The sequence below is a fragment of the Gymnoscopelus microlampas genome (assembly GCF_963454915.1).
Source record: "Gymnoscopelus microlampas genome assembly, chromosome: 2".
NCBI lineage: Eukaryota > Metazoa > Chordata > Actinopteri > Myctophiformes > Myctophidae > Gymnoscopelus > Gymnoscopelus microlampas.
The window spans coordinates 47,053,420-47,080,037 of record NC_139939.1 but is presented as its reverse complement, the minus strand read 5'-3'; the positions used below and the strand labels follow the sequence as shown (position 1 = coordinate 47,080,037).

The 26,618-nt window shown below is 42.9% G+C and overlaps 1 protein-coding gene across 1 annotated transcript in view; it reads left to right on the top strand.

Moving 5' to 3' along the window:
• Positions 1–360: 360 nt before the first annotated feature.
• Positions 361–26,618, top strand: part of LOC311058321 (uncharacterized protein) — a 43,362-nt gene continuing 17,104 nt past the window's right edge. The window contains exons 1-5 of the mRNA XM_084075727.1: positions 361–630; positions 21,242–21,333; positions 23,424–23,504; positions 24,964–25,023; positions 25,890–26,135. Coding sequence (XP_083931853.1) covers positions 585–630; positions 21,242–21,333; positions 23,424–23,504; positions 24,964–25,023; positions 25,890–26,135 — 525 coding nt within the window. The 5' untranslated portion in view covers positions 361–584. The remainder of the gene's footprint in view (positions 631–21,241; positions 21,334–23,423; positions 23,505–24,963; positions 25,024–25,889; positions 26,136–26,618) is intronic.

The window sequence follows — 26,618 nt, the reverse complement described above, 5'->3', positions numbered from 1 at the left end:
CTTGTCCTGCTGATAGTGTTTGAACCAAAAACAAGACCATGGTGTCTTGTTTCATCATGTCTCTCAAGAAAAAAAGAAAAAGAAAACAAACCAACAAACTGTATAATGAGTACTTACTTTCTACTTTTGGTACTTTAAGTACAGTTTGATTGATACCAATTACTTTTGCACTTTTACTGAAGTAAATTTAGAATTCCGTATTTATGCTTGTAACAGAGTATTTCTACATTACAGTATTGATACTTTTACTTAAGTAAAAAAAAATGTGAGTACTTTTTTCCACCACTGTTGGTGACTGGTTATTCCCTGGCCCTTTAAGAGAGACCGTGGGACTCGCCTTCGTTACAATGTTGCCTTCAACGGCGCAGAGATCAACCCAAAAATACCGGTACAGGTTAGAGAGGAGTATAGAGAGAGAGAGAGGAGGGATGTCCTTGTGGTGGGCTGGCTTTTAAAGGAGAAGACTCATACATACTGTCCCTGATCCTGAGTCTGTTGTTGAGTTGACCAAATAAACAGTCCAGAGTCTCCAGAGTCAGACAGTAAAGCTTTGGAAAAATAATGCCGGATGGTCCAATAATCAGATGAAGTTCACCAGAGATATCTGTCGGCTGTTGGGAATAGGCGGCGGTAAGTAGAGCAAGCTGACACTCGTTTGGTTTGGTAGTTACACTGTTGTTGTTAATAGTCACAACTTTTAGGCTGCAACTCATATTTCTTCTTTCGCAAAACGATCGTAGGCTACGTCAGTTAGTAATGTATGACAGACATATGACTGAGCCTCACAATCACAGCTGTTTAAAAACTCCGTATACGGAGTTTTTAAACAGCTGTGAGTGTGCGAGGCTCATCGGTTTATAATGGGTTATTACCCGTGATTAATAGCTTAAGAATGTGGTTTGACTAGATTTATTCCAACCATTGACTGGATTTACTTGATTTTCCAGGCAATCCGATTCAGAGGAAACCTAGTTGAAAACAGTTATACCCGCAGCTGAGCTGAGCTCTATATAGACACGCATGTCAACAGTTGCATAATTATGTTCAGACATGGCTGAGAGTGGAGAGAGAAGAGAATCTGTTCTGCAAACATAAAACCGTAGTTTCTTTGATTTATTTGAAAGCTATTCTGGGGAAAATAACAGATAGCAGTATAGCACTCGACTTAGGTTATTATTACAGACAGTGTTACAAATATATAATAATGTTATAGAAAATCAAATATCCCAAAAGTAGATGTGTAATCTATTACTTCACATAAAAACAAAAAAATGTGTTGGGTGTTGTGGAAGTATGAAACACACGCCCACCACCACAGAGGCCGGGTTCGACTCCTCACTATCCGGGCATGGTGCCTCCGGCTCCTATCCGGCTTGGCTGGCAGAACAACCACCAGTTGGCATGTTGTGGTGCTTTGTGGGCAGACTGGGCACGTACGGCGCTTGTTGCTGCTCTATAGTGCCGCCTACAGGTTGGCCAGGGGTTTAACTCTGGTTGTGATGGACATTTTTGTCAAAATCTGTTTTTTTTTGCCATGGACATGATACAAAATGAGTAGCCTATTACCAGAAACACATAAACCTTCTTTAGGCCTAAATGTATATAACTATAGTTGACGCCTAATGTGTCATATGCCAATGTTCTACACAGTTTAGTTTAATGATAGTAGGCCTATTTCTGCATTAATTAAATCAGTGTCCTCCTAGCTATTTTGAAGAAAACCTGGAGACTGGCAAGTCAGCAGCCACTGTATGGGCCATGGTGGTTCTCAAACAATACAAATAGAACCAAATGGACCCGTTAGGGTCCATTTGGTTCTATTTGTATACTGCCAGAGTAACAGACTTGTAAGGGTCAATTTAGAATCCCCCTCAAGGAACCCTGAGAGCCCCATGGACCCTACTTTGAGAACCACTGGCTAATAGGCTACTGGCTGTGTAGGCTATGGTCCAAGTCTGCTCCGTGTTTTGGATTACATTTTTTACCAGTACAGTCTGTGCTTTCATTGCACATTACATGATGAACAAAATAAGAACATTACAATGGGGAGGAAAACTTTTGTCCGTGTATGGAGTTGGCCTACGGACGGGACGGGTGGATGTCTGACCCCTGCCCTGCCTTGAAAACGTTCAGCAGACAGGGAGGGGATGTGTAGGATATCAGGGTGAACCTCTGTGCTCCATGTTTTGCATTTCTCCAATAGTTATAAATGAAAAGATTTAGCACATCAAAGTTGGGTCCAGCAGGGACCTCCCATCTAGGGGTCCTTGAGGTGGTTCCAGAAGGTCCCCCAGGCCAAATGGACCCCTTACAGGTCTGTAACTCTGAGAGTGTACAAATGGAACCAAATGGACCGGTGTAAGGGCCCTCTGTAGGGGGGTGGATTCTCCCTTTCCCCTGGAAAAGTATATTGACAGTATTGGCAATCTTTTAAACTGTAACTCTGAGAGTGTAGTTAAATGAACACTTTTTCTTTTTACAGTGTAAAATAAGAATGACCGATCTATTCCTTTATGACAGTGGTTGTCAAACTTTTTAGTGTCAAGGTCAAGGAAAGGACCCTAATTTGATATATATTTGGCCGCGGACCCCCATCTGAAAAGATTTTGTGCCTTGCACCCCCCATAGAAGAGAAGATTTATGTAAAAAATAAAAATCTAAATTGTTCAACATTTTACAAACATTTTCTATGTTTTACAAAGACTTTCAAAAATAGCAGCGTGGAATGAAGTGAAGCTTACCCCCAGGGCTCCCAAGGACCCCTGGGGGTCCCCAGACCCCACTTTGAAAACCAACAAAATCCCCCAAAACAAATAAACCCACAAACAAAACATATGTACGTTATTATAGTACAATGAGCACAAACATCACTCACAAGTGATCAGTCAAATGCAGTCTTGTAAAAAAAATCACACCTGTGTGAAGGTAGCGGCGCCTTTGATACATTTTGTCATCAATAAGTGTTTATAATGTGTTTATAGCCACGTGTCACGTGAAGCTTGACCAATCACTTTGTTGACGTGTCTGACCAATCAGAACGTTGACGCAAAAGCCAGGTATAGAGGGCTAATATCCGCTCTATACCTTTAGGTATAGAGCTCTATACCTTTAGGTATAGAGCGGCTAGCGCCGCTAAAAAGAAAGAAAACTAGAAAATGTGCTCCTCGGAGCACAGGTCTCCGCCAGTACTGTTCCTGATTAATCCTGTCTTACCTCACTTCAAAAGATATAAATGATCTTTTGAAGTGACACACATATTTATAGGTCTCTATTTCCTCATGCGTCTCGCTAGCCAATCAAAGCACACCCTTTCAACATATTGTCACGTGTCACGTGAAGCTTGACCAATGTTAGCTTGGTGGACACACGGAAGGACGAGAACGAAAACATAGTCTCCTGGCGGAGACAAAAAGCTATGTATCATACAAAGAAGAAAAACAAAATGTGTGTCAAGTTTGTATATATAGGTCTCAAACCCATCGCCATGTATTATGAGCCCTTTCAACACCTGCTGCTTATTGCTGACACATTTTTCAACATCAGTCATGCGGCCACAAATATGTACGTATGGTGACCTCATGTGAGCTGTGCCATTGCAATGGACGCAGGGCGCTTGTTGTACCATGATCCCAGTTTGGCCTCTAGAGAAGAAGAGCTCTACGGATCATGTGTTTTCATGTATGTTTTGCAACGTGTATGCACTAGTGCAGAGGGGCTGGCAAGTCAGTTTGGCTTCGGGCCAATGCTTTTCATTAGACGGCGGGCCAGAACATAATCAATAGACATTGATTTAAGAACTGGAACTTTTTTGACAGACTGTCTTATACAATAATAAATCTATCAATTGCTATTGCTATAAAAGTGAATACATGAAGATTTGTGTTGGGTATAACTGCGGATAACTGATAGTACTGCGTTTATTGTGAAATGCTACATGGTGCACTGCAGATAGAAATACTTAGAAATAGTAATAAGTTAGTTTCAGGCCACAATGTCCTTGAATGTTGCACTAAGAGACATTAAAAACCACCTGGAGACAGACAGACACACAGACAGACAGACAGACAGACAGACAGACAGACAGACAGACAGACAGACAGTCTCCCTTTGGAACAGAGACAAACAGGCTGTTTCATAGAGTAGGAGCTCAAGGTCTCTTTTCAGATAGCGAGGGAACTTGTGTATGAAACACCTGCCAGCCTCAAAACTTCTTGATTTCAAGCGAAACCCAATTTGGTACGCAACACCCCCCCGTAACTCTGAGAGTGAACAGATGGAACCAAATTGACCCTTTAGGGGTCCTATTAGTACACTCTCTGAGTTACAGAGCTTTAATCTACTTCCAAATGATCAGTAATTTAGCTGGGGAGCCCCTCAAGGACCCCCGGGGGTCCCTGGACCCCTCTTTTGAAAAATCACTACTATATCGTCTCGTGTCGGTTGGAAACCTCATAGGTCCATAAAAAAACTGTTACTTTTCAGGATTCAAATTAAAACATTGGCAAAAATAGCAGTCGAGCTTGTAGATCTGCAATTTTTTTATACTTTTGTGTGACGCATTAGTATGATCAAGTATAGGGCATTGATTTACGAAAATATACAAAAGGTTAAAATGTGGAGATAAGACGTTTCTGCCCCGACAGCAATGTGAGACTGTCAGATATTGTAAATTATTAAAAAATAATTTTAGGGATATCGTTGCTGGCGGGCCAGTTATGGCGTTGTTGTAGTTGTGTTGTAATAGTTATTTTTGCATAATCGTCTTAATCGTTTCCATGTTGAACATTTTTCATATATTTTCAAACATTTAAAAAAAATACTGGAAATAGTAGATCTACAAGATGCAGATAGGCCTACAAGATTGCTGATCGGCTATTTCCACTATTACAGTTTTTATGTTATAAACATGTACAGCCTATACACTGTAGGTTATTTGTCATATCTATTATCTACCCTGTGCAACTTCAAAGCCAAAAGAGCCAAAACAGAAATGTAATTTGTATTCATTATGTTCCAGTGTTCAACGATAAAAACACAATTAAGTCGTTAATTATTCGTGTGACAATCAATTGTCTCGGAAGATGTCACACTCGTGACAGCCCTATAGCAAGCGCCTGTGTGTGTGTGTGTGTGTGTGTGTGTGTGTGTGTGTGTGTGTGTGTGTGTGTGTGTGTGTGTGTGTGTGTGTGTGTGTGTGTGTGTGTGTGTGTGTGAGAGAGGAGCATGAAGGAATGTGTGTGTGTGTGTGTGTGTGTGTGTGTGTGTGTGTGTGTGTGTGTGTGTGTGTGTGTGTGTGTGTGTGTGTGTGTGTGTGTGTGTGTGTGTGTCTGTCTCTGAGGATTTTACTGAGTGTTTATTTCTGCAGGTGTGCGCTGTCTCACCATTATGCAGTGTGAAAGAAGAGCAGACGATAATTAGTGTGAAAGCTGTTATTATTTGTCGTTTTAGTTTCCTCTCCTTTTGAACTGATTCAATTAGAGACTAGACTAGAGAGATTAAAAGGACAAGAAGAGAAAAGAAAGGGTCGTTGTGAATGTGTGTGTGTGTGTGTGTGTGTGTGTGTGTGTGTGTGTGTGTGTGTGTGTGTGTGTGTGTGTGTGTGTGTGTGTGTGTGTGTGTGTGTGTGTGTGTGTGTGTGTGTGTGTGTGTGTGTGTGTGTGTGTGCATGAGTGCAGTAGGGAAGTAGCTATGGTGGTGGGAGGATGCATTCCTCACTTAAGGTTTTAAACAATGTGTCAATCTCTTATAAATGCTGTGTCAGAGCTTGGATCTAAATGTAGACTGCTTGAGTTTAAGTAATATCCACAGATTGGATCTAAATGTAGACTGCTACGGTTCTCAAACCTTTTGATTTCAAGTTTGATATGCATTAGGCTGTGGGCCAGCCACCATAACTCTCAGAGTTACAGACCAATAAAGGTTTCATGACATCTCATTTCTAATTATTTTATTTTTCTGTTTTTTTTTTTTATGTTTTCTGACCTCAATTACACCCCAAAAAACTGAACTTGGCCCGTGGACTTTGACGTCATAGTCCATTAATCAGTTAAATCATTAATCTGATTTTTTCTGTTAAAACCTTGTAATACACGTTTGAAGGGCCATGATAAAGACTTTTAATGTTTTGTAAACCAACATGCCATGAAACCTTTACGTGTCCATTTGGTTCCTAACAATCAACATTCTGGTGGGACCTCACTTTGTGAACAACTGGTTTAGGTAATTGGTTTAGATTGGTCGTGAGCGGTTAACCAACACGATCTCACACAACACGGTGAAATAGCGCGGATTGAAATTCCGTACATAGATGACTAGAAAACCTGAAAAGCCGTGCATAGGAGCCGCAAATCCCCTCCATTGACCTTTTGCGCACAGTCTTAAGTGAACTGTAGCCACTTAAGGAACCACCGAGCTAAAGCGAGCAAGTTACTGTGCCGAACGTTGCGACGTTCGCTTGAGCATACTCAGCGCCGTCCGAGTTATATACCTATAGGCACAGAGTCGTGAATCATGTTGTGGGGACCGCTCTGCTTCCGGGTTGCAACCCATGTTATTACAATGGGTCAATCCACACATGAGCGTATGCTGACGTGCAACGCTACGCTACGCTACGCTAGCCCCGTCCACTTTCATGTTAAGTTAAAAACCGGAAGTTCCGGTCCGGTTTTTCCTATAACATGGGAGTGGACGGGACTTCCGACTTCCGGGCGTCAAGTTGACGCTCATGTGTGGATTGACCCACTGTGGGACTCGTGGCTCCTATGCGCGGCTTTTTGAGTTTTCTAGACGTCTATGTACGGAATTGTCACTCCGTGCTATTTCCCTGTGTTGTTGGAGATCCGGCTGGGTTAACAGGTGGCAGGAATGCCAAAGAAAAGGCTGATGTCCTGGCAAGGTCTCTGCAGTCACTGACAGTTACACATTTGCAGGTGGTGCTGATACCTCTCTTTGCGGTATTTGTCACTGTATATTTGCATATACAGTGACATGTGGTACCTGCATTGAACCCCATCCCCAAGTATCAGGAGCAGTGGGTGCTATACGGAGGCAGCGCCTTATAGGGGAGCAGGGTTAAGCGTCTTGCTTAGGGACACGTTGGACCGGGGCCGGGACGTGAACCAGGGACCGTCTGTTTCCCAGAAAGCTGCCTCTCCGCCCACTCAGCGATATAGTGATTCATTCATGATGAAACATAGTCTCCCAAGAATTTTGCTTCAGCGATTGTTTAAATGTTTATTTTGTAATGTTTTGCATACACATATGAATGAACGTGGTAAGATGAGGTGTAACAGAGTGAGACGGTGACATGACGACGGTCCCGTCCCGTGGCCTTTGACTCTTCCTCTTATTGTTGTACACTAGGTACAGTATAGAGTACACCCAACAAAGGGCTTGTGCTGGGAAATCCAATAACGGTCTCATCAATAGTTCAGTGGGTCTGCTGTGTGTGTGTGTGTGTGTGTGTGTGTGTGTGTGTGTGTGTGTGTGTGTGTGTGTGTGTGTGTGTGTGTGTGTGTGTGTGTGTGTGTGTGTGTGTGTGAGTGTGTGTGTGTGTGTGTGTTACAGTATATAAAGTTGGAGCTTGTGAGGGAATGTGGGAGGACTTGTGAACGATTGGATGCCATATTATTTCCCTTTTCAAGTCTTGAGTCTCTCTTCCCTTCTCTCTCTCCCTCCCACATATTCATTCTCTGTGTTTTTTCTTTTTTTTCAAAAACATTTTTTTATCAGTGCTGTGAACGCAAACAGCTTCTCCCCGCATGGCCTTGAGAATCTGATACACCACGGGGACTTTCCGTGTCGCACAGTAAAACGCAATCTGTTTCTCATTGCGTTGCATTCTCGACTTCTGTAGCAACACCACACTCTTGAAGAATGTACACAACACATGCTGTCAGATTAACCGCTTGTAGCCCGACATACTTCATCATTGTATGATGAATAGCGAGAACAGACCTGTGAGCTTGTTTATATCGTCGCTGTCGTCAGGCAGAAACCTCTTATCTCCGACAGAGACGTTATAATATATAATGACATGTCAAAAATAGGGATGCTAAAAGTGGCTGAGTAGCAGCAATAAAAAGCAATAACAAAGAAATAATAAAGAATAACAACAACAGTAAGAGAAACATACACACTTTGAGGTGCTTGAGGTCATGATGTGTGCATATGGTTCCTCCTTCTGAATATTATCCATGTGTGCTTTGTTCAGGATGTACTGTATACATATCGTTTTAGAATTTGACATGTATATATTGTTTGTGCATGGGGCTGTGCAGCATATGTTTCTGTGTGCAGGCTTGCAATGCAAAGTGTCATGTGCTGGTGTGCGTGATAACTGTATGTGTTTAAATATTGAGGTAGGCGTGCGCGTGTGTGTGTGTGTGTGTGTGTGTGTGTGTGTGTGTGTGTGTGTGTGTGTGTGTGTGTGTGTGTGTCTGCACACGCTTCGAATCTACACACAGGCAGACAGGCAGATTAGCACTTGTCAGGTCACATTTCTGCAAATCTTTGAATAATATAAAGCGAACATTTGTAACTCAAATCTTTGCTCCTGGGGGTCCCTGGAACACAATATTTTTGAGATGGGGGTCCACGGCCAAATACATATAATTTAGGTGGTCCTTGACATGAAAACGTGTGAGCACTACAGATATTATAGCAACAGTTTTTCAGAAACCTGTTAGGATTTAGAAGACATTTGTAGATGCCTTCCCGGATTTAATGGGTTAAAACAGTGAAAATAGCCGATCTACAAGCTCACATCGGCCATTTTCAGTATTTTTTGGGTGACACTCTTGTTGTATGTTGAAGAAGGGCATTCGTCTCCAAAATAAATATTGAGATATACGGCTTCTGCCCAACAGCGACCATTCCATTTCCAAAGCTTATTACTGTTAGTGTTCTTCCTGGTCTGTTCGTTTCGAAACCAGATTGTCTGGAGGAAGTACATGGCCATTCTGCCAGTGGCCTTGTAGCTGCAGAGCCATGCACTTGCCAAGATGCAGGCCTCTGCCTGTCTGAGATTCTATGTCACGTCACGTGACATCCACCCCTGACACTGTGACACATGGCAGACGCAAAGCAGTCAGTCATTACACACTGACACAACAGAGATGGCCAACAACACACAACCCCTGCACCACATGGCTTACCACATGGGGGGCATCAATCTCTGCGAGTCTGCGGCCAGTTATTATTTCTTTAAAAGAGAATAATTTCCTCGTCAGGATTAGGGAACTGTCATTTCACATGACATGATTCTCTCACCACATACTACATTGTGAGTGACGTTTCAGAGAGCCTCGTGTCTGAACGGGGTAGCTCGTTTCAAGGCTTTTGAGGTGAGGGGCAGGCATGAGCGTATTTGGGGAACAGATACTGTATATGGGCGGACGCGCGCACGCACGCACGCACGCACGCACGCACGCACACACACACACACACACACACACACACACACACACACACACACACACACACACACACACACACACACACACACACACACACACACACACACACACACACACACACACACACACACACACACACACACACGTATAGCACTTTTCCTCTCTACAGAAGCATGTCTCAAACTATTTACAGTAAAACAAACACTGCACGCTCTACGGGTGTTCTGTTCCCTCCCTCCCTCCCTCCCTCCCCCATTCTCTGCTTCAGTTTCTGAGCTCTCTCCTCTTACTATGAGGGAGGCGTTGTTGTGGCCTTAATGCCGAGCAGATTCCGTTTCCAGTCGTTCCAGAACTCTGTCAGAAGGGGTCTATTTTCAAACCGTGGCTCCCAGCTTTTTCATCTGTCTGACATCCTGCATTCCAGGGAGAATGAACGCTGGCCTCGAGACGTTTAGCTGATCCCTCCCGTTACCCGGGGAGACTCTGTGGCGAGTGCCACGCCACAGTGACTGAAAACGTTCTTATAGGGAGCTGTGTGACTAAATGCAAGCAGCCCAACAAGCTCCACCAATACATTTCGTCGCTGTCGGGCAGAAACCTTGTGTCTCCATATTCTATTTTTTTTGTGTTCTTTCGTAAATTAACGCCCTCCCTACCAGGGTTGAGAAAGATTTTATTTGAAAATAGCCGATCTACAAGCTCACAATAGCTTTTCAAATAGCTGATGTACATGTTAAAGTACTCATGTGGCCCATAGTTGCTTCTTTTGGGCTGGTTTTCCTAGACCTGGTTGCTTGTTTCTCTCACAGAATCTGGCAACACTGCTCCCTACTTGCAAGCGCAGCGGTATGAGGGAAAAAGTCAGGGTACATTAGCTGGGGGGGGTTCGACGGTGACGTCATGACGTTCACTGTCAGTTTTGGTATAGCTCCGAAGAGTAGGCTACACAAATGTAACCAAATGGACTCCTCAGAATTTAATTAGCCTAACTAACTATAAGCACTAAGTAACTCTGGATAAAGAACAGATTGTAAATGTTCAAGTAATTTTCAGACTTTCTATTTAAAGGGATATTTCACTTTCAAAAAAACTTTTGGTCATTTTATGGTCTACTCAGGCTTTAGTGAGCCCTCCAGACCGTTTTTAAGTTGCTTTATTCAGTATTTAGATATTTGATATTCATTTTACCAGCCACGCCCCCTTCCTATACAAACCCATTATAACTTAAAACTAAAAATGTAATCTGTTTAACCATCAAAAACACCCGTCCTTGGTTCTGGTGACTCACCCTGCCCTCCTAATGCGTGAGGGGGCCGTGTTTTTTTGATTACTTTTTTCATTTATTTTTAATATTTTTTTTTGGAAAATGAAAAAATTAAATACAAAAAATATATATTAAAAATAAATGAAAAAAGTAATAAAAAAAACACGGCCCCCTCACACATTAGGAGGGCAGGGTGAGTCACCAGAACCAAGGACGGGTGTTTTTGATGGTTAAAAAGGTTAAAAATTGAGTTTTAAGTTATAATGGGTTTGTATAGGAAGGGGGCGTGGCTGGTAAAATGAATATCAAATATCTAAATACTGAATAAAGTAACTTAACAATGGTCTGGAGGGCTCACTAAAGCCTGAGTAGACTATAAAATGACCAAAAGTTTTTTTGAAAGTGAAATATCCCTTTAAGGGACATTCAAGCTTACTTGGCTCTTCACACCCAAAATGACGGACCCAAACCCTAATGGACCCCTGAAATTGGTTCCGAGATCCGAGTGGAGCCGACATGAAGAAAAAAGAAAGATGGACCCGGACGGCACCCATTATTTTATGGACCCGACAAGCCTAAAATGCTGTTCTAACACTGCATAGGCGAGATGTCAGCTATACTCCATGCTGTAAGCAGCCTACAATAACATTAAATTACAGTGACAATGACATTAAATTGCATGTTTTAACCTCGATTAATAAGTAATCAGATCCATGATCACGCATGCCACGGTGCACTTTGATTCCACGGAGGTATAGTTTGATGCGCTTTGAGCGTGCACTCTCGGCTTTCACTTTAACTTTTGACGGGTGAACAACTTTGTTCCCCCGTATATTGTTGCAGTAATCTGATCCCTGGTCAGTCAGTCTATCATAGCAGCACTTGATTCTTCTTTCACACCCACAGCCAGCATTAACAGATCAACGATTTGTTCTGTATTAGCTTGTCTGACACGTAGTCGGTCGAGATGAGAGAGCAACAGCACGTAGCCAGTAACTAACAGAACGCTCATTGCGGCGAGAGGCAAGCGTGCAGCCAATACACAACGATTGCGCAACACAATGGGAATGGTGAGGTGGTAGACCAGAGCCAGTCGGGAAAAAATAATAAATAAATAGACCAGTTGATCGCAATAGTGTCCCCCCAATAGTGGGGGGACATTCAGGCCCTTCCGACTAGTACTTGATCATGCTACAGCGTCACTCAAAAGCATCAAAAGTAACAAATCCACAAGCTTGTAGATCTGCTACTTTTGATTCTTGAATTTGAATCCTGAAAAGTTACAGGTTTTCCACCCAACAGAAACGATTAGTAACCGTATTTGTTTGTATTTGTATTTGTTTATTGGAGAAATAATGCAAAGTAAAACAAGTAAGACACGGACAGAGAGACAAGACAAATATAATCAGATAACTAAAGCAGTGGTTCCCACTTCCCAACCTGTTCTTCTGGATCAGGGCCCACTTGAAAATCTGCATTTCGAGCTTGTAGATCTGCTACTTTTGATGCTTTTGTGTGACGCTGTAGTATGATCAAGTAGGCCAGTAGGGCGTTCATTTACGAAAAAACACAAACAGTTAGAATATGGCGATAAGGAGTTTCTGCCTGACAGCAACGATATGCAGCAGAATTTTTATATATATAATATTTGAGGTGTGTGTGTGTGTGTGTGTGTGTGTGTGTGTGTGTGTGTGTGTGTGTGTGTGTGTGTGTGTGTGTGTGTGTGTGTGTGTGTGTGTGAACAGAACCTCTGTTGCACAGATATCCTATCAGGCTGTTTGTCTGTTTGTACAGGGGGACTGACTGGGGGACATGGCAGGGAACACACACCTGTTTAAAGCCCTGCTGCTATACTTAGCTGCACTCCGGTGTTGCACACCCAAAATAGTCCATCTACCAGCTCAAACAACAAGCCATGCTGCACACACACACACCTCTAAATGAATGAGTGGACAGTACTTTTCACAACTCATTACATGTTAATGACAACTCATTAACATTTAATATTGTTAAATGTTAATTGTTTCACCTAAATTAAATAAACCCCAACAATAAGTGTCACTATTCCTTCAGCTGTGTTCATTTACCCAGGTTTTGTTTTTATTACGGTTTTCGCTTCTTGAGCAGCTCCTGGGTGTGTTGTTTACTAAAGGTATGAAAGCTATCATCATACCAATTATTACTATCATTCATCAGCATTAACCTGTCAGAGGATAACATAACGCCTTTATTAAAAGTAAATATCAGCCCTTGAGTAGGAGAGACAACCTTGATTATTCCACTGTCATTCATCCTTATGATTACCAGTACGTCAAAGTACTTCTAATGAAGATGTTTCACATGTGAGTGAAATTGCCGGGGGGGGGGGGGTTCAGAAGGGCCTGATTGTCCCCCCACTATTGGGGGGACACTATCGAGCGCGATCGACTGGTCTATTTATTTATTTATTTTTCCCGATCGGCGCTGGTCTAGCACCCCACCGTTTCCCATTGTGTTGCGCAATCGTTGTTGTATATTGTCTGCATGCTTGCCTCTCGCCTCAATGACCGCTCTGTTAATACACGACAAATCGTTGATCTGTGTATGCTGGCTGTGGGTGTGAAAGAAGTAAATGCCCGCGGGGCTCGGGCTGCTAGAATCAAGTGCCGCTATGATAGACTGACTGACCAGGGATCAGATTACTGCAGCAATATATGGGGTAACAAAGTTGTTCCCCTGTCAGTTAAAGTGAAAGCCAAGAGCGTACGCACAAAGCGCATTAAACTATACCTCCGTGGAATCAAAGTGCACCGTGGAATGTGTGATCATGGTTCCGATTCCTTATCAATCGAGGTGAAAACATGCAATTTAATGTCAATGTCAAGTGTCTCTTATTGTAGGCCGCTACAGCATGGAGTATAGCTGACATCTCGCAGACTGTGTTAGAACGGTATTTTAGGTTTTTCGAGTCGATAAAATAATGGGTGCCGGCCGGGTGTGTCTTTAAGGTTATGGTTTAGGCAGGTTTTTGTGAGGTGTTTTGCCCAGGTGGGCGAAATAACAAAGAAAGAGGGAGCCCCGCATTTACCTATCAAAATGGCTGTTGTGAAAAGGGTCCGTTGTTCCAGGACAGTTAATCTGCACAGGACCGTGTGTTGTGAATGCATGTGATGTGTGGTGCACGCTTGTGTGTCAGTGGTGGACAGTCCTGGGGTTGACTACTTTGTCCACCACTGCTTGTGTGTCAGTGTGTGTCTGTTTACAGCATTACCTCATTGCTATTTATGTTTGTTAAACACCCCCCCCCCCCCCCCCCACCCTCCATACACAGCCACATGAGCTCTGTCTATTATTGTGGCCATGCAGGATTCTGTGACATTGGGGGAGATTTGTTTTGTTGGAATATTCAAGGTCTGGGCACCTAAATGCTCTTTCAGATTAACAGAAGCACTGAATGATATTTGTGGCCTGCTGGTTGACAGTAAATATGTATTTAGTTTTAGTCATGGTCTTTTGAATACAATTCCGTTCATATTTCCGGTCATGTGAAATGTTTTTCGTTTTTCAGTCTTTTAGCTGAAAATGTATTTTTGACGGGCCGTGTTGACGTCTTAATGCTTGATTTACACGTAGCTGCGTGCCGAAAATAGTTGTGAGCTTGTAGATCGGCTATTTTCGGAGCGCGACACCCTCACACAACCATGCATAAAATGACTTGTCTTAGTTCTACTTGATCACTTCTCCACTAGTCCCTCCCTAATGTTTTAGTCTAGTTCTTATTTGGGTTGGGGTTGGAGTTATGCCGGAATAGTTGCGTGCCCGTGTCGCGCACCGGAAATAGCAGATCAGCAAGCTTGTAGATCTGCTATTTTCGGCTTTAGGGTTAGCGTTAAAAATAGCAAAAAACAGAGTATAAATGGTATTCATAAAATCCTGTGTGTATGTGTGTGTGTGTGTGTGTGTGTGTGTGTGTGTGTGTGTGTGTGTGTGTGTGTGTGTGGCCTAGGATCAAATTGTACCAGTGCCTCGCTCCATTACCTCAACATCCTCTCACCTTTCTAAACTGTCTATCTACGTACAGGGCACTTGAACCCCAGCATTCATATTGTGGGGAAAGCTTTCACAGAAGATAGATAGCAGATCGACAAGCTCACAACGTGTCGCGTAGCGAACTTGTCGATCTGCTGCTATGTTCTGCAAACAAACCATTTTTCACAGCAGCCATTTTAACAGGTAAATGCAGGTGAAGATAGTTAAGTTAATTGTGAGTGTCTGACCTGAGGGACTGTCTCCGGTCAGCCATATGGGGTTTAAGTGGTTAAAGAAAAGATTCCAATCATACCAGGGGCCTCTGCAGTAACCACGGTTCACAACCCGACATGTAGCAAGGCAAGGCATGCTGGTTGAAAAAGCTCCTCTGTATTTTTTTTTGCGTCGTCAGCGTTTCGATCTATTCAGATCTTCATCAGGACATGTGTCATATGTCATATGTCTTGATGAAGATCTGAATAGATCGAAGCGTTGACGACGCAATAAAAATACAGAGGAGCTTTTTTTTAGCATCACCAGCTGTGCAGACTCTGTTCTCGTCTTGCACCTGGACCACGGATGTGCGTGCGCTACCTTCTTCTTGTGGTGTGGAGTTCACCTCAGTTCTCCGCGAGAAACCGCCAAATTATCATAATTTCTCGGAGGTGATTACCTATGCAGCTTTTGTAAGTGGAGTCTAAAGTCGTTGTTGTGTTGGTTGATGTATATTTTTTCTTGTCCAGGGCGGGGTGGGAGGCATATCTTTCATGAGGGTTTATATTGACTTCGATAAAGTGAGCAAAGGGCCACACATTGGACTGTTGAATTGAAACTTTGACATGACTATACTGATTTACAGTAAGCTATTTTCCAGGCCTGAAAAGACAAAGACACAAAGACAAGCGCGCTGGCAGGAGGGAAAAGGTGAAGGGACATTATGTGGGGGAAAGGATGGACCCAAACCCTAATGGACCCCTGGAATTGGTTCCGAGATCCGAGTGGAGCCAACATAAAAAAAGAAAAAAGAAAGACGCACCCGGACGGCACCCATTATTTTATGGACCCGACAAACCTAAAATGCTGTTCTAACACAATGTACAGTAGGTGAGATGTCAGCAGTAGTAGCCTACAGTAACAGACATTAAATCGCATGTTTTCACCTCGTTGAATAAGTAATCCATGATCACACATGCCACGGTGCACTTTGATTCCATGGAGGTTTGATGTGCTTTGTGCATGCGCTCTCGGCTCTCACTTTACCTGAAGGGGGAACAACTTTGTTCCCCCATATATTGTGCTGCAGTAATCTGATCCCTGGTCAGTCAGTCTATCATAGCAGCACTTGATTCTAGCAGCCCGAGCCCCGTGGGCATCTGCTGCTTTCACACAGCCAGCATACAAAGAACAACGATTTGCTGTCGTGTATTTGCTTGTCTAACACCTAGTTGATCCGAGTTGAAAGAACAACTGCAAGTAGCCAGTAACAGAATGGTCATTGCGGCGAGAGGCAAGCATGCAGCCGATACGCAACAACGATTGCGCAACACAATGGCAATGTTTGGGTGCTAGTGTCGGTGACCAGCACCGGTCAAAGAAGAGAAAAACAGCGGTCGGCGAGATCAACAAGACAACTGCTAAATAGTGGGGGGACATTCAGGCCCTTCTGACCTCCCTCCAATGACTATGCACAAAGATACATAGATACAAAGCAAAGATACACAGCATATTTGTAGCTTTGTATCTTTGTAGCTGAAGTTGAAACCAGCTCAACTGTTTTGTAGCTGTTGTAGCTTTTGTAGCAGCTACAAATGACGGATGTATCTTTGTAGCTTCATGTCGCCGGCTTCCATTGCAAAAAAAAAATAGTAGCCTCACTAGCCTGTATCTTTGTAGCTGGCAGTGTGAACGCAGCATGAAGGCCCGGGAAAATAAATGTAAACCAATCATGTCAAATATATAAAATTCTTGTGTTGTGACCTATAGGACCCATGCCTTAAGGCCTGCAGGTCCTTGCTTCACAACACAGGAATGTTATGTTAAAACATGCTGCCCCCCCCCCCCCCCCCTTTTTCTAACAGCTGTTTTACAGCTGTACGTTGAGGTTTTACATTATGTTATGAATATGGATGGACTCAAGGCAGACTGTTGTACACTTGTAAACATTTGATATACCATTTGCAGTTATGTACTCAAATGGTAAAAAAGAATGTTTAAATGGTTATGTACTCGTCGTTTTGTTTTCCTTTGAGGACGTTGAGGGGATAGATTGAGGCCGGAGCCGGCCCTTGGGCCGTATGTTGCCCATGTGTGTTCTCTAGTCACTGCAACCAAGAAAAAGGACAGCATTTTACACAGTCCAACAAGTTCTCACATGCAGGATTGTGTTTCTGTCAGCTTCTGTCCAGACATTCTTCTCTCTTCAGTCAGTGCCTGCAGTCAGGAGGGGGAGCCTAGTATAGATCCCTGGGGGACTCCGGTCAATTGTAGTTTTTTTTTCTTCACAGCAGGCATGTTGAGAGGTAAACACAGGTTACACAGGTTAACCCGTTGCTGTCGGGCAGAAACCTCTTATCTCCATATTTTAACTTTTTGTGTTTTTTCGTAAATCAATGCCATAGGGCATAGGCTACTTGATTACACTACAGCGTCACACAAAAGCATCAAAAGTAGCAGATCTACAAGCTCGAAACAAAGCGCGAAGCAACGTGTTTTGAGCTTGTTGATCTGCTACAATTTTTGAATATTACTCTTGAAAACTAACAGTTTTGGACACCCAACAGAGACGTTATGAATGATAACCTCAACTCTCTAGATTTGGTCAATTTTACCTGAGTTGGCTCAGGTAAAAAAAATCACGTAGACCGCTTTTTTTCTCTCCACACCAAATCTCTTTGCCAAATAACAGCCGATCTACAAGATCACACAACACACACTCCCTGGATGCCAGAGTTGAACCTCTGCCCCAAATTCTTCACATGGGCCTGTTAGCGCCACCAGAAGGCAGATTTTTGCTAAACACATTTTTTGACAGTACTTCTACAGATTTTGTCCAAACCTCACGCAAATTGGTACACAGGATCTCTATAGCAGTGGTGTTCTACCGTGTTACGCTATATGACCTGCAGAAATGTTTCATAGCCAAGCGTAGCCCTCTAACCATTTCATCCATTGAAAACGCGCACGCGTATACCCACGACCACGCACATACCCACTACCACGCACATGTCGTGCAGGGAATGATTATCGTATACCTCTGAAAAAACCTAGAACACACCACTGCTCTATAGTCATTAAACGAAACGGGTCATTTAATGCACGCACATTACCACTAGGCCGGGAAGAAATGCCACTTTTTTTTTAACATTTCTGTGTGCCAGCGTGGACAGCTTCTAGTTAACTTCACGCTTCCACACAGAAACGCCCACATGAAACAAACCCATAATTAACTTTTTTTTTGCCTTCAGCTGAGTCAGTGTACCTGTAAGTAAGTCAAAGTTTCAGATAGCAGACCTTGTATAGAACTGCACTTTCTGTGCTTTTCTTTGCAAACTGTTAATAAAGTATTCAATCAATCAATCAATCAAAAGGGTTGGTGCCGTGGTCAGTCACCTTCCCTTATACCGTTGCATCAATGTCAGTCAAAAAACGATCACATTTACTTACTTACTTATTCATAATAATCATTATAAGCAACCATGTGACAACAGTTTATTATACGCAAAGTTACTATACTGTCTCTGTCCCTACCAACTGAGAAGGTGAAGTATAACTGCTGTTTTTGTGTAATCGGTGTTCTTTTCTACGCATAAATAGACCAGAACAGAATTTTTGTGAAGAAATAATGGATTTCCACACAATATAAAATAAATAGTCCAGAACATTAGCTATGTCTACAGTAGTTTGTCAACCGGTGGATATTCAGAACAAAATAATATATTTCTAACAGTCAATAACAATATCATAAGTGTGACACTTATGATATTGTTATTGACTGTTAGAAATATATTATTTTGTTCCGTTTGTCCAGAAATAAGGTTAAGGAATAAGACTGGTCCAACGCGATGCTGCCGGCGTTATCTACCCGGAAATACATTTTTGTCTGTGTGCATGATGTCATGAATCATGATGATTTGGTTTATTACCGTTACAATTTAGGAATTTAGCAGACAGAGCAATTTACAGTATGTATGTACAGCAAGGTCACAGCAGAGTGCTAAGAGAACAAGTAAGCACTACATTAACCCATTAAAACAAGGAAGGCATTTTAGATTTTTCAGAAAACCCTTAGGATTTAGAACAGTGGTTTAGAGCAGTGGTTCTAAAAAATAGCAGATATACAAGCTCACAGCGCGTCACCTTCGTGCCGCGCTGCGAGCTTGTTCATCTGCAATTTTTTTAAACTTTTGAAAAATCTTGAATTCGGATTTTTATAACTCAAATCTTCTATCTTGGGGTCCCTGGCACAAAACATTTTCAGATGGTGGTCCTCGGCCAAATACCTTGACACGAAAAACTTTGAGAACTACTGATTTAGAAGGCATTTGTAGAATCAGCCGCTGCGTTCACACGGGCAGATACAAAGATACAAAAATACACAGCATATTTGTCGCTCTGTCGCTTTGCATCTGTGTTGCTCAAAATGGTCGTTGACGTAATCAAGCATGCTGTGTCATCGGAGCTACAGTTGTAGTTTTGTGTCTTTGTATCTGGAAGTTGAACCCAGCTCAACTTCAATTTGTATCTTTGTATCCTTTGTAGCAGCTACAAACGTTGGATGTTGCTTTGTATCTTCGTGTCGCTGGCTTCCATTGAAAATTTATGGTAGCATGTTTCTTTGTATCTGCCCGTGTGAACACAGCGTCAGGCCTCAGGTTAATGGGTTCTACACTGGCAAATCATAAAGCATTGGTGACATCATGTGACAGATAGAGGGTACGCATTAATGTTTCATCATGGTTCATCATCCAAACTCAAACTGACACAGGAATGGATTACATCTGCATGTCTGCATGGATTATGTGCCAGACGGTTACTGGGAGTCCACCCACCCACCCATTCACCCACCCACCCACCCATGCACACACCCATAGAAAACATGCACAGACACACACAATCACGACATCATTAAAGAAAAGTTTGAATACCAAAATGCTCGCCCCAAAACACAGTCACCCCGGGCGCAAATCCGGCGACCTCGGAACGGTCTCTACCTGGTATTCCTGAACGTAACCTCAGTAAACTATGCCTAAACCTAACCCTAATCATAACTTAACCTCAGTAAACTATGCCTAACCCTAATCTTATTTCTAACCTTATCCTCAGTAAGGGGGGGCGAGCGTGTTTTGGGGCGACTCTTACGGTTACCAGCAGCTTTCATTATACAGCCTATACTGTATATTGTTGCTGCCATTTTCAACCTATCTTCTTTATATAATTGGTCCTCGCTAATGCTCATTATAAAATTGTACCACTTTTGTCTATTTACTCTGTGTCTCAGAGGAGGGCTGTGGACAGTTCAGAAACCCGCCTACCAGTGACATCATCGATGGGGAATCCAAGCTAATAGAAACTGCAGGCGTTCTACTCCTGGAAAGTTAGCATGCTATAATGGAAGCCATTGTTCTCGGTTCTCGCGTTCAAAAAATCTAAATTGTTTGAGGAAGAAATCTGCCTAACGATGATGTCACTGGTATAGGCGGGTGTCCACAGCCCTCCTCTGAGACACAGACCAATTATATGAAGATAGGTTGAAAATGGGTGAAGTCGTCCTTTAAGTGTGTCTGTGGATTTTATGAACATTGAACCAATGAAAAGTATTGACAAGAGCTTGTGACTAAATAATAATAACTACATTGGATCCATTGGAACACAGGTTAAATCTTCTGAAAAGTAACAGTTTTGGACATACAGAAGAACAAGGTTTCCAATCAACAGCAACGCAATATTGAATCAGGCAGACTTGATGCATTTCTGGTTGTATTCTACATTTTCTTTTGTGTAATGCTTCCACTGATCCTACAGTATACAGTATAAATAATTTAGCAGGGCATTCATAGCCAAAAATAGTACAGTATCTCCCTATGAGGTGCGGCACAACAACACTGAAACGTCAGAGAACCAGTTGTATTGGGTATTAAGTACGATTCTGACATTCTAGGCATGATGGGTATGTGGGCCTGTGGTTGGAGGTGGTGTTTTTTTCTGACCAGGACGACATAGTCTTGATCTCTTCAACAATCCAACAACGTGCATCATTCTGTGAACAACCACATGATGTTTGTTTAAAACGTCCACTTCACCAAGGCGCTAAACCACTAGAAAACATACATATACATTTACATTGCCAAAGCAAGTGCCAAAATATAATAAAAACTGTTGAAAATGGGGAAAGTATGTACTACTCCCTCATGGCAAAGTATCATCTGAATATATCTAACACTGAAAAATGTGTGTGTGTGTGTGTATGTGTATGTGTATGTGTATGTGTGTGTGTGTGTGTGTGTGTGTGTGTGTGTGTGTGTGTGTGTGTGTGTGTGTGTGTGTGTGTGTGTAGACGGGCCAGATGAGCAGGAGGAGATGGAGGTTGGAGGCGGGGCCTCTGACCAGACAGATGAAGGAGGAGGAGGTGACAGCTATATTTCACAGGTACACACACAGCCATCAATCATATATATATCCATGGATTGATAGCCTGGCTATGGATTGATAGCCTGGCATGGCCAGACTAATATCACTGCGTAGACAATCTGCTCAGGGCAATTTCTTTTTAGCTGTGGCAGATTCGTCTGGTTTCCAGGCTAATAGATTGATACATGTCCTTATTGATAGTCGGTGAGGGACAGACATAGGACTGGGAGACAGTGGGAGAGAGTGAGACAGTAGAGGGGAATGACATGCAGCAAATGGTCCACCAGAGAGTCCAAACCAAACAAACAAACTGATTCGACTACTTCTCGGCCTTAAGCCCACCTAATTCCAACACACTTTGCTATGGTTTGGGATGGCTCAGTTTGGGATGGCTCAGGGTAGAAGACAGGGTCAAACTAAGGGATAGTTCACCCAAATCATTTCTTTTTTTTAATCGATTAGTCATCCCATGGAGACTATATTCATGGATATTGTTTTGTTTTTGTCGCATTCCTAAGCCAATACTTTGATGACCAGCGGACCGGTAGGCAGCAGTTCCGGTAGGAGACACAAAGGAGACTCTTTGTGTCTCCTAACGGAACCGCTGCCGGTCATCAAACTATTGGCTTAGGAATGTGACAAAAACAAAAAAAATATCCATGGGATGACTATTCGATAGAAAAAAAGTCATTTTGGGGGTGAACTATCCCTTTAAGCAAATGTCACTTTGGTATTTAAGAGATAGTGCCCTCAATACCCTCATTCATACCTGTCGAACTACTTCTCCAAAGTGAGTGACGGCCACAGCCACAATACCAGAGGGAGCATGATGATCTGGTACCACCCAAATTTATGGGAAAGTTCTCATTCTACTGCTCTGCCACCAAAATGTGGAATGCCCTGACACCATCCATTAAAGGATGGTTTCTTTCAAAATGTAACACTGGTTTGTTTCAAAATTGGCCTGAAAAAACATCTAACAGGAGACGAAAAGGGGAGGTAAATGTAACTCTCTTTAAATTGTACAGTGTACAATAGTGTTTATTGTGTACATTTTTTAATGCTATATGTTTATGAATTGAATACACAGGACCACAATGGAAACAAGTCCCCCAGGATGTTTTTGTGTTATCCTTTCAGCTTTAATGTCTTACTTTACCACGTGCTGCTTACATTTCTGACTAATATTCAATCAATCAATCAATCAATCAATCAATCAAAAGTTCCTGCCTACCATCGTGGAGACAGAAGGGTTTGAATCCTCCACGGGGCCTCCGGCTTGGCCGGGCTCTCCAACCAACACAATTGGCCGTGTTGGCTGGTGGGACGCCACTACTATAGCACTACTGTAGGTGTGAGACAGGAGTGTAGGACCCTGGGGGGGGGGGGAGATCTCTGTTGCTGCACTACAGCCACCCAGGTTGGTCTGGGTGCCTGAACTAACATTCTTTTGTTTGTCTTCAAAGCCTGTTACGGTCTTTCTTGCACCTCTCTATTATTGTGGAACTTTTAGACCAATCTCCCAGCTCCAGGTCACTCAGATCTGACGGTCAGCTGTCAACACAAATCTTGAATGGGGGTGCCTGGCACAAAATCTTTTCAGATTTTGGGGGTCCCGCGGGCGATATACACCTACATTTTGGGGTCCTTGACATGAAAAAGTGTGAGAACAACTGGTCTACCTCCTCCCCCACACCGACAGTAGGGGTCAACGGTGACAGGGACTACAGTATACACATGGGGAGGATTGGCATAATGACTAAATTGGCAGAAAAATGTCAAATGGGAAAAAGATAAAGACAAAGAAATGTGGGCCATCTTGTATCATGTCTCTTTCTCTCTTTGTCTCTTTGTCTCTCTGTCTCTCACTCTTTCTTTCTCTTAACCCACAAATAAATCCCCTGAAGAGAATGACCGTTGTGATGCCACACAGTACAATTCACAGAGTGTTAATTTGACTTTGAAAGTGTAAAGACAAGTGACCCGTGTGGGGATGAGATAAGAATTCAGCTGCTATAGTAGTAGTGGTGTGCACTTTATGCCTCATTGGATGAGCCCTTACCGTGATAATCTTAGTCTTGTGTGTGCGTGTGTGTGTGTGTGTGTAGGACACACTCAGTGGGGAGGAGTGTCTGAGCGAAGAGGAGAAAAACAGACGGAGAGCCGAGAAGAGGAGAGCCAAGAGGAAAGTGAGTATAGAGAGATGGACCAGCGCCACCAACAGTCCACTTACACACACTACACCCAAACACAATGACCCATAATGGGTCTATTTTTACATACACTCTCAAAGTGAAACTTATGTGGTTTCACAATGAGATCTCCAGAAACGTAACCACTTCTAGACTTAGTAAACTGGACTTGAGTTGGCTCTGTTCTTGCTTTTCTTCCTGTCTGCACCAAATCTCCTCGACAAAAATAGACTATCTACACAATGAGCTCACGTGAGCTTGTAGATCGGCTATTTTTGGCTAATGTTTCCCCCAGAATATGGATGCTGGTGGGGTACAACTGGTTAAAACTAAATTCAGAATTTGTCTGCTCAGATTGTACAAACATGAAATCTTATGTGTCCTGTTTACTGTCAGAGTGTGAGACAGGAGTATAGGACCCAAGCGCAGAAACGACGAGACAGAGCAGTCTAAAATCAAGGGTATTTAACCTAAAATCGTGAAAATTTGTGCAAATCGTTGAATATATATATATATATATATATATATATATATATATATATATATATATATATATATATTTTTTTTTTTTTTTTTTTTTTTTAAAAGCGTTAGGATTTAGACTTTTTTTTTTTATCGGCCTCAGGTCTTAATGGGTTAATAAGAAAAAAACAGGAAACACAGGAAGCACACTGGGAAACTGAAATTTACTGGGAGACACTAAACATATCTGGAACAGATATACTTACATATAAGTAAGTAATAAACTGGCTAAGTGAACTCAAAGACAGAATCAACACAGGTATTGGCTGGGGCACAACAGGACACAGGTGGAGAACATGTGACTAATCAAAGGGTAGACAGGACAGGACAGCTCCAAAGCGAAAAGGAAACATTGGAATGATACTACAAAATAAGGTACAAGGAGACAGATCCTCCTGACATTGACCCTGGATTCCAGAAGGCAGTTAGTACCAAGGACAAGTACTACTGTGTATCGTCTCTGTCGGGTGGAAACATCATCTGTCCAAAACTGTTACTTTTCAGGATTCAAATTTAAAAATGGCAAAAGATCTGCTACTTTTGCCATGATTTTGTGTGACACTGTATCAAGTAGTGCGTCCATTTACAAAAACACATAATGGAGATAAGAGGTTTCTGCCCGACAGCAGCGATATGAAGCAAGAATTATGTGACCGATCAAGCATTCACCTATTAGCCCAGGCCTGGACCGCTGGCGTAGCGGTCCGGGCACCTGGGCTGCAATGCAATGGTTCGAATCCCAAATCCCGACTACCTTTGCTGCGTGTCACTCCCCGTCTCTCTCTCCCCATTTCCTGTCAATCTACTGTACACTATCAATTGCCACAGAAATATCTAAAAAAAGATAAACAATAAAGTATTCTTCTAGCCCACCATAGCCTACTACTGTACTGTATGTGTCAATGTGACTGAAAACGCCATCTTCTCCTTTCAGAGACAGAAACAACGGAAGAAACAAGAGAAAGAGGAGAAGATGGAGGATTCACCAGGCCAGGCGAGACTCATTTCCTTCCCCTTTCTGTACTTCTCTACTCTATTTTGTCTGTGGTTCAATTTGACCGTCACATTCCATGCTACATGGGATGTTTGCAATGTTGGGCGTTCTTGGAATTTAAGCTTATTCAACCGTTATATACTCACTATCTTAAGTCCATCTGGAGAAGAGCATCAGCTACAATGCCTAAAACAATAACGCTGTGCTGAAATTCGCACTCATGGGCCCATGATGAGGATGGAATAGTTGAAATGCCTTCCTACACTTCTCATTGAAATGTTTCAAGGGTTATGAGGGTCATTTTGCCAACCGAATTTAAAACCACTGATGATTCAAATCCACAAAAATGTTGTTGTTCCCTAAAAAACCAAGGTCTGAAGAGACAGAAAGAAATACTTTTCATGCCGATGGGGGGGGGGGGGGGGTTCTACTGTATGTTGCGCAGTGAAAATAGCCGATCTACAAGCTCTCAATGCGGCACAGACGCATTGAGAGCTTGTAGATCGGCTATTTTCGGTTATTGTTTTAAGATCGGAGCATTTGAAGTGATCAAACTAGCAATATGTTCAGCCAAGCATTTTCCATAAAATCTTAATAGTCTTGGATCATAGTTCATATAAAAGCTAAGGTTTTAAAGCCTCAATCTGCGATTTCTTCACCTGGTTGGGCAGTATGTACAGTAGAACAGCAGGAACAATATTTACTAAAACATTTGACATTGTTTTAGGTAGGGATCACACATTAGTTTAAACATTTTCAGTTGGGAGGTTTTATTTTGCTTTAATCCATGCGTTCCATGGTGCAGTAGTATTTTGTCTCTACTCCGTCCTCAACTCTGAAAAAGTTGCTCTGTGTCCCCGAAACAGGGTCAGGGAGATGGAGCTGGAGGTGATGCGTGGGAGAGCGACAGTGATGAGGAGGAAAAGACGACCGCGGAGGAGGAGAAGAAGAACAACACAGGAAGAGCAGCTCCTTTCAGGAGCAACAAAGAGCCACCGCCTCCTCCCCCTCCCCCTCCCCCACCTCCTCGCCCCGCAGCCCCTCCTGCCCTGGTGACAACCCGGAACACCGGCAACAACCGTCAGCCGCCCGCCTGCAGAGCCGTGGAGGAGGTGGGTGGATGATGATGGCATGCTAGACAGGCCTCAGAATCACAAGCAGTTTCATTGTCACATCATCACAGGTTTTATGCTGCGTTCACACCCAAGCCCGCAGAAACCAGAGGTTGCATTGAACTGCAATGGACATGCTGGCCATTCATAGGTACTGCAGCTTAAAGCAGCCTGGGGCCACTGTCACGAATGAGCGAAAACGGTTTCGACCAATGGGCTCGACTCACGAGCTTGCGCACAGGGTTGCGCACGGAGACGTGTCACAGAAGCACCAAATAGGCCCCGCATCACATTTCACAACCCTGGAAGAAGGGGTGATTTTGGAGTATGCGCTGGGTGAGCAACTCAATGCAAGTGGATGGGCGGGGATTTCCAGTGCCCTCTCTATTATTTTAACTCTGTGGTTCACACGGGCAGATACAAAGATGATACAAACAATGATACACTGCATATTTGTCGCTTTGTATCGGTGTTGCTCAACAC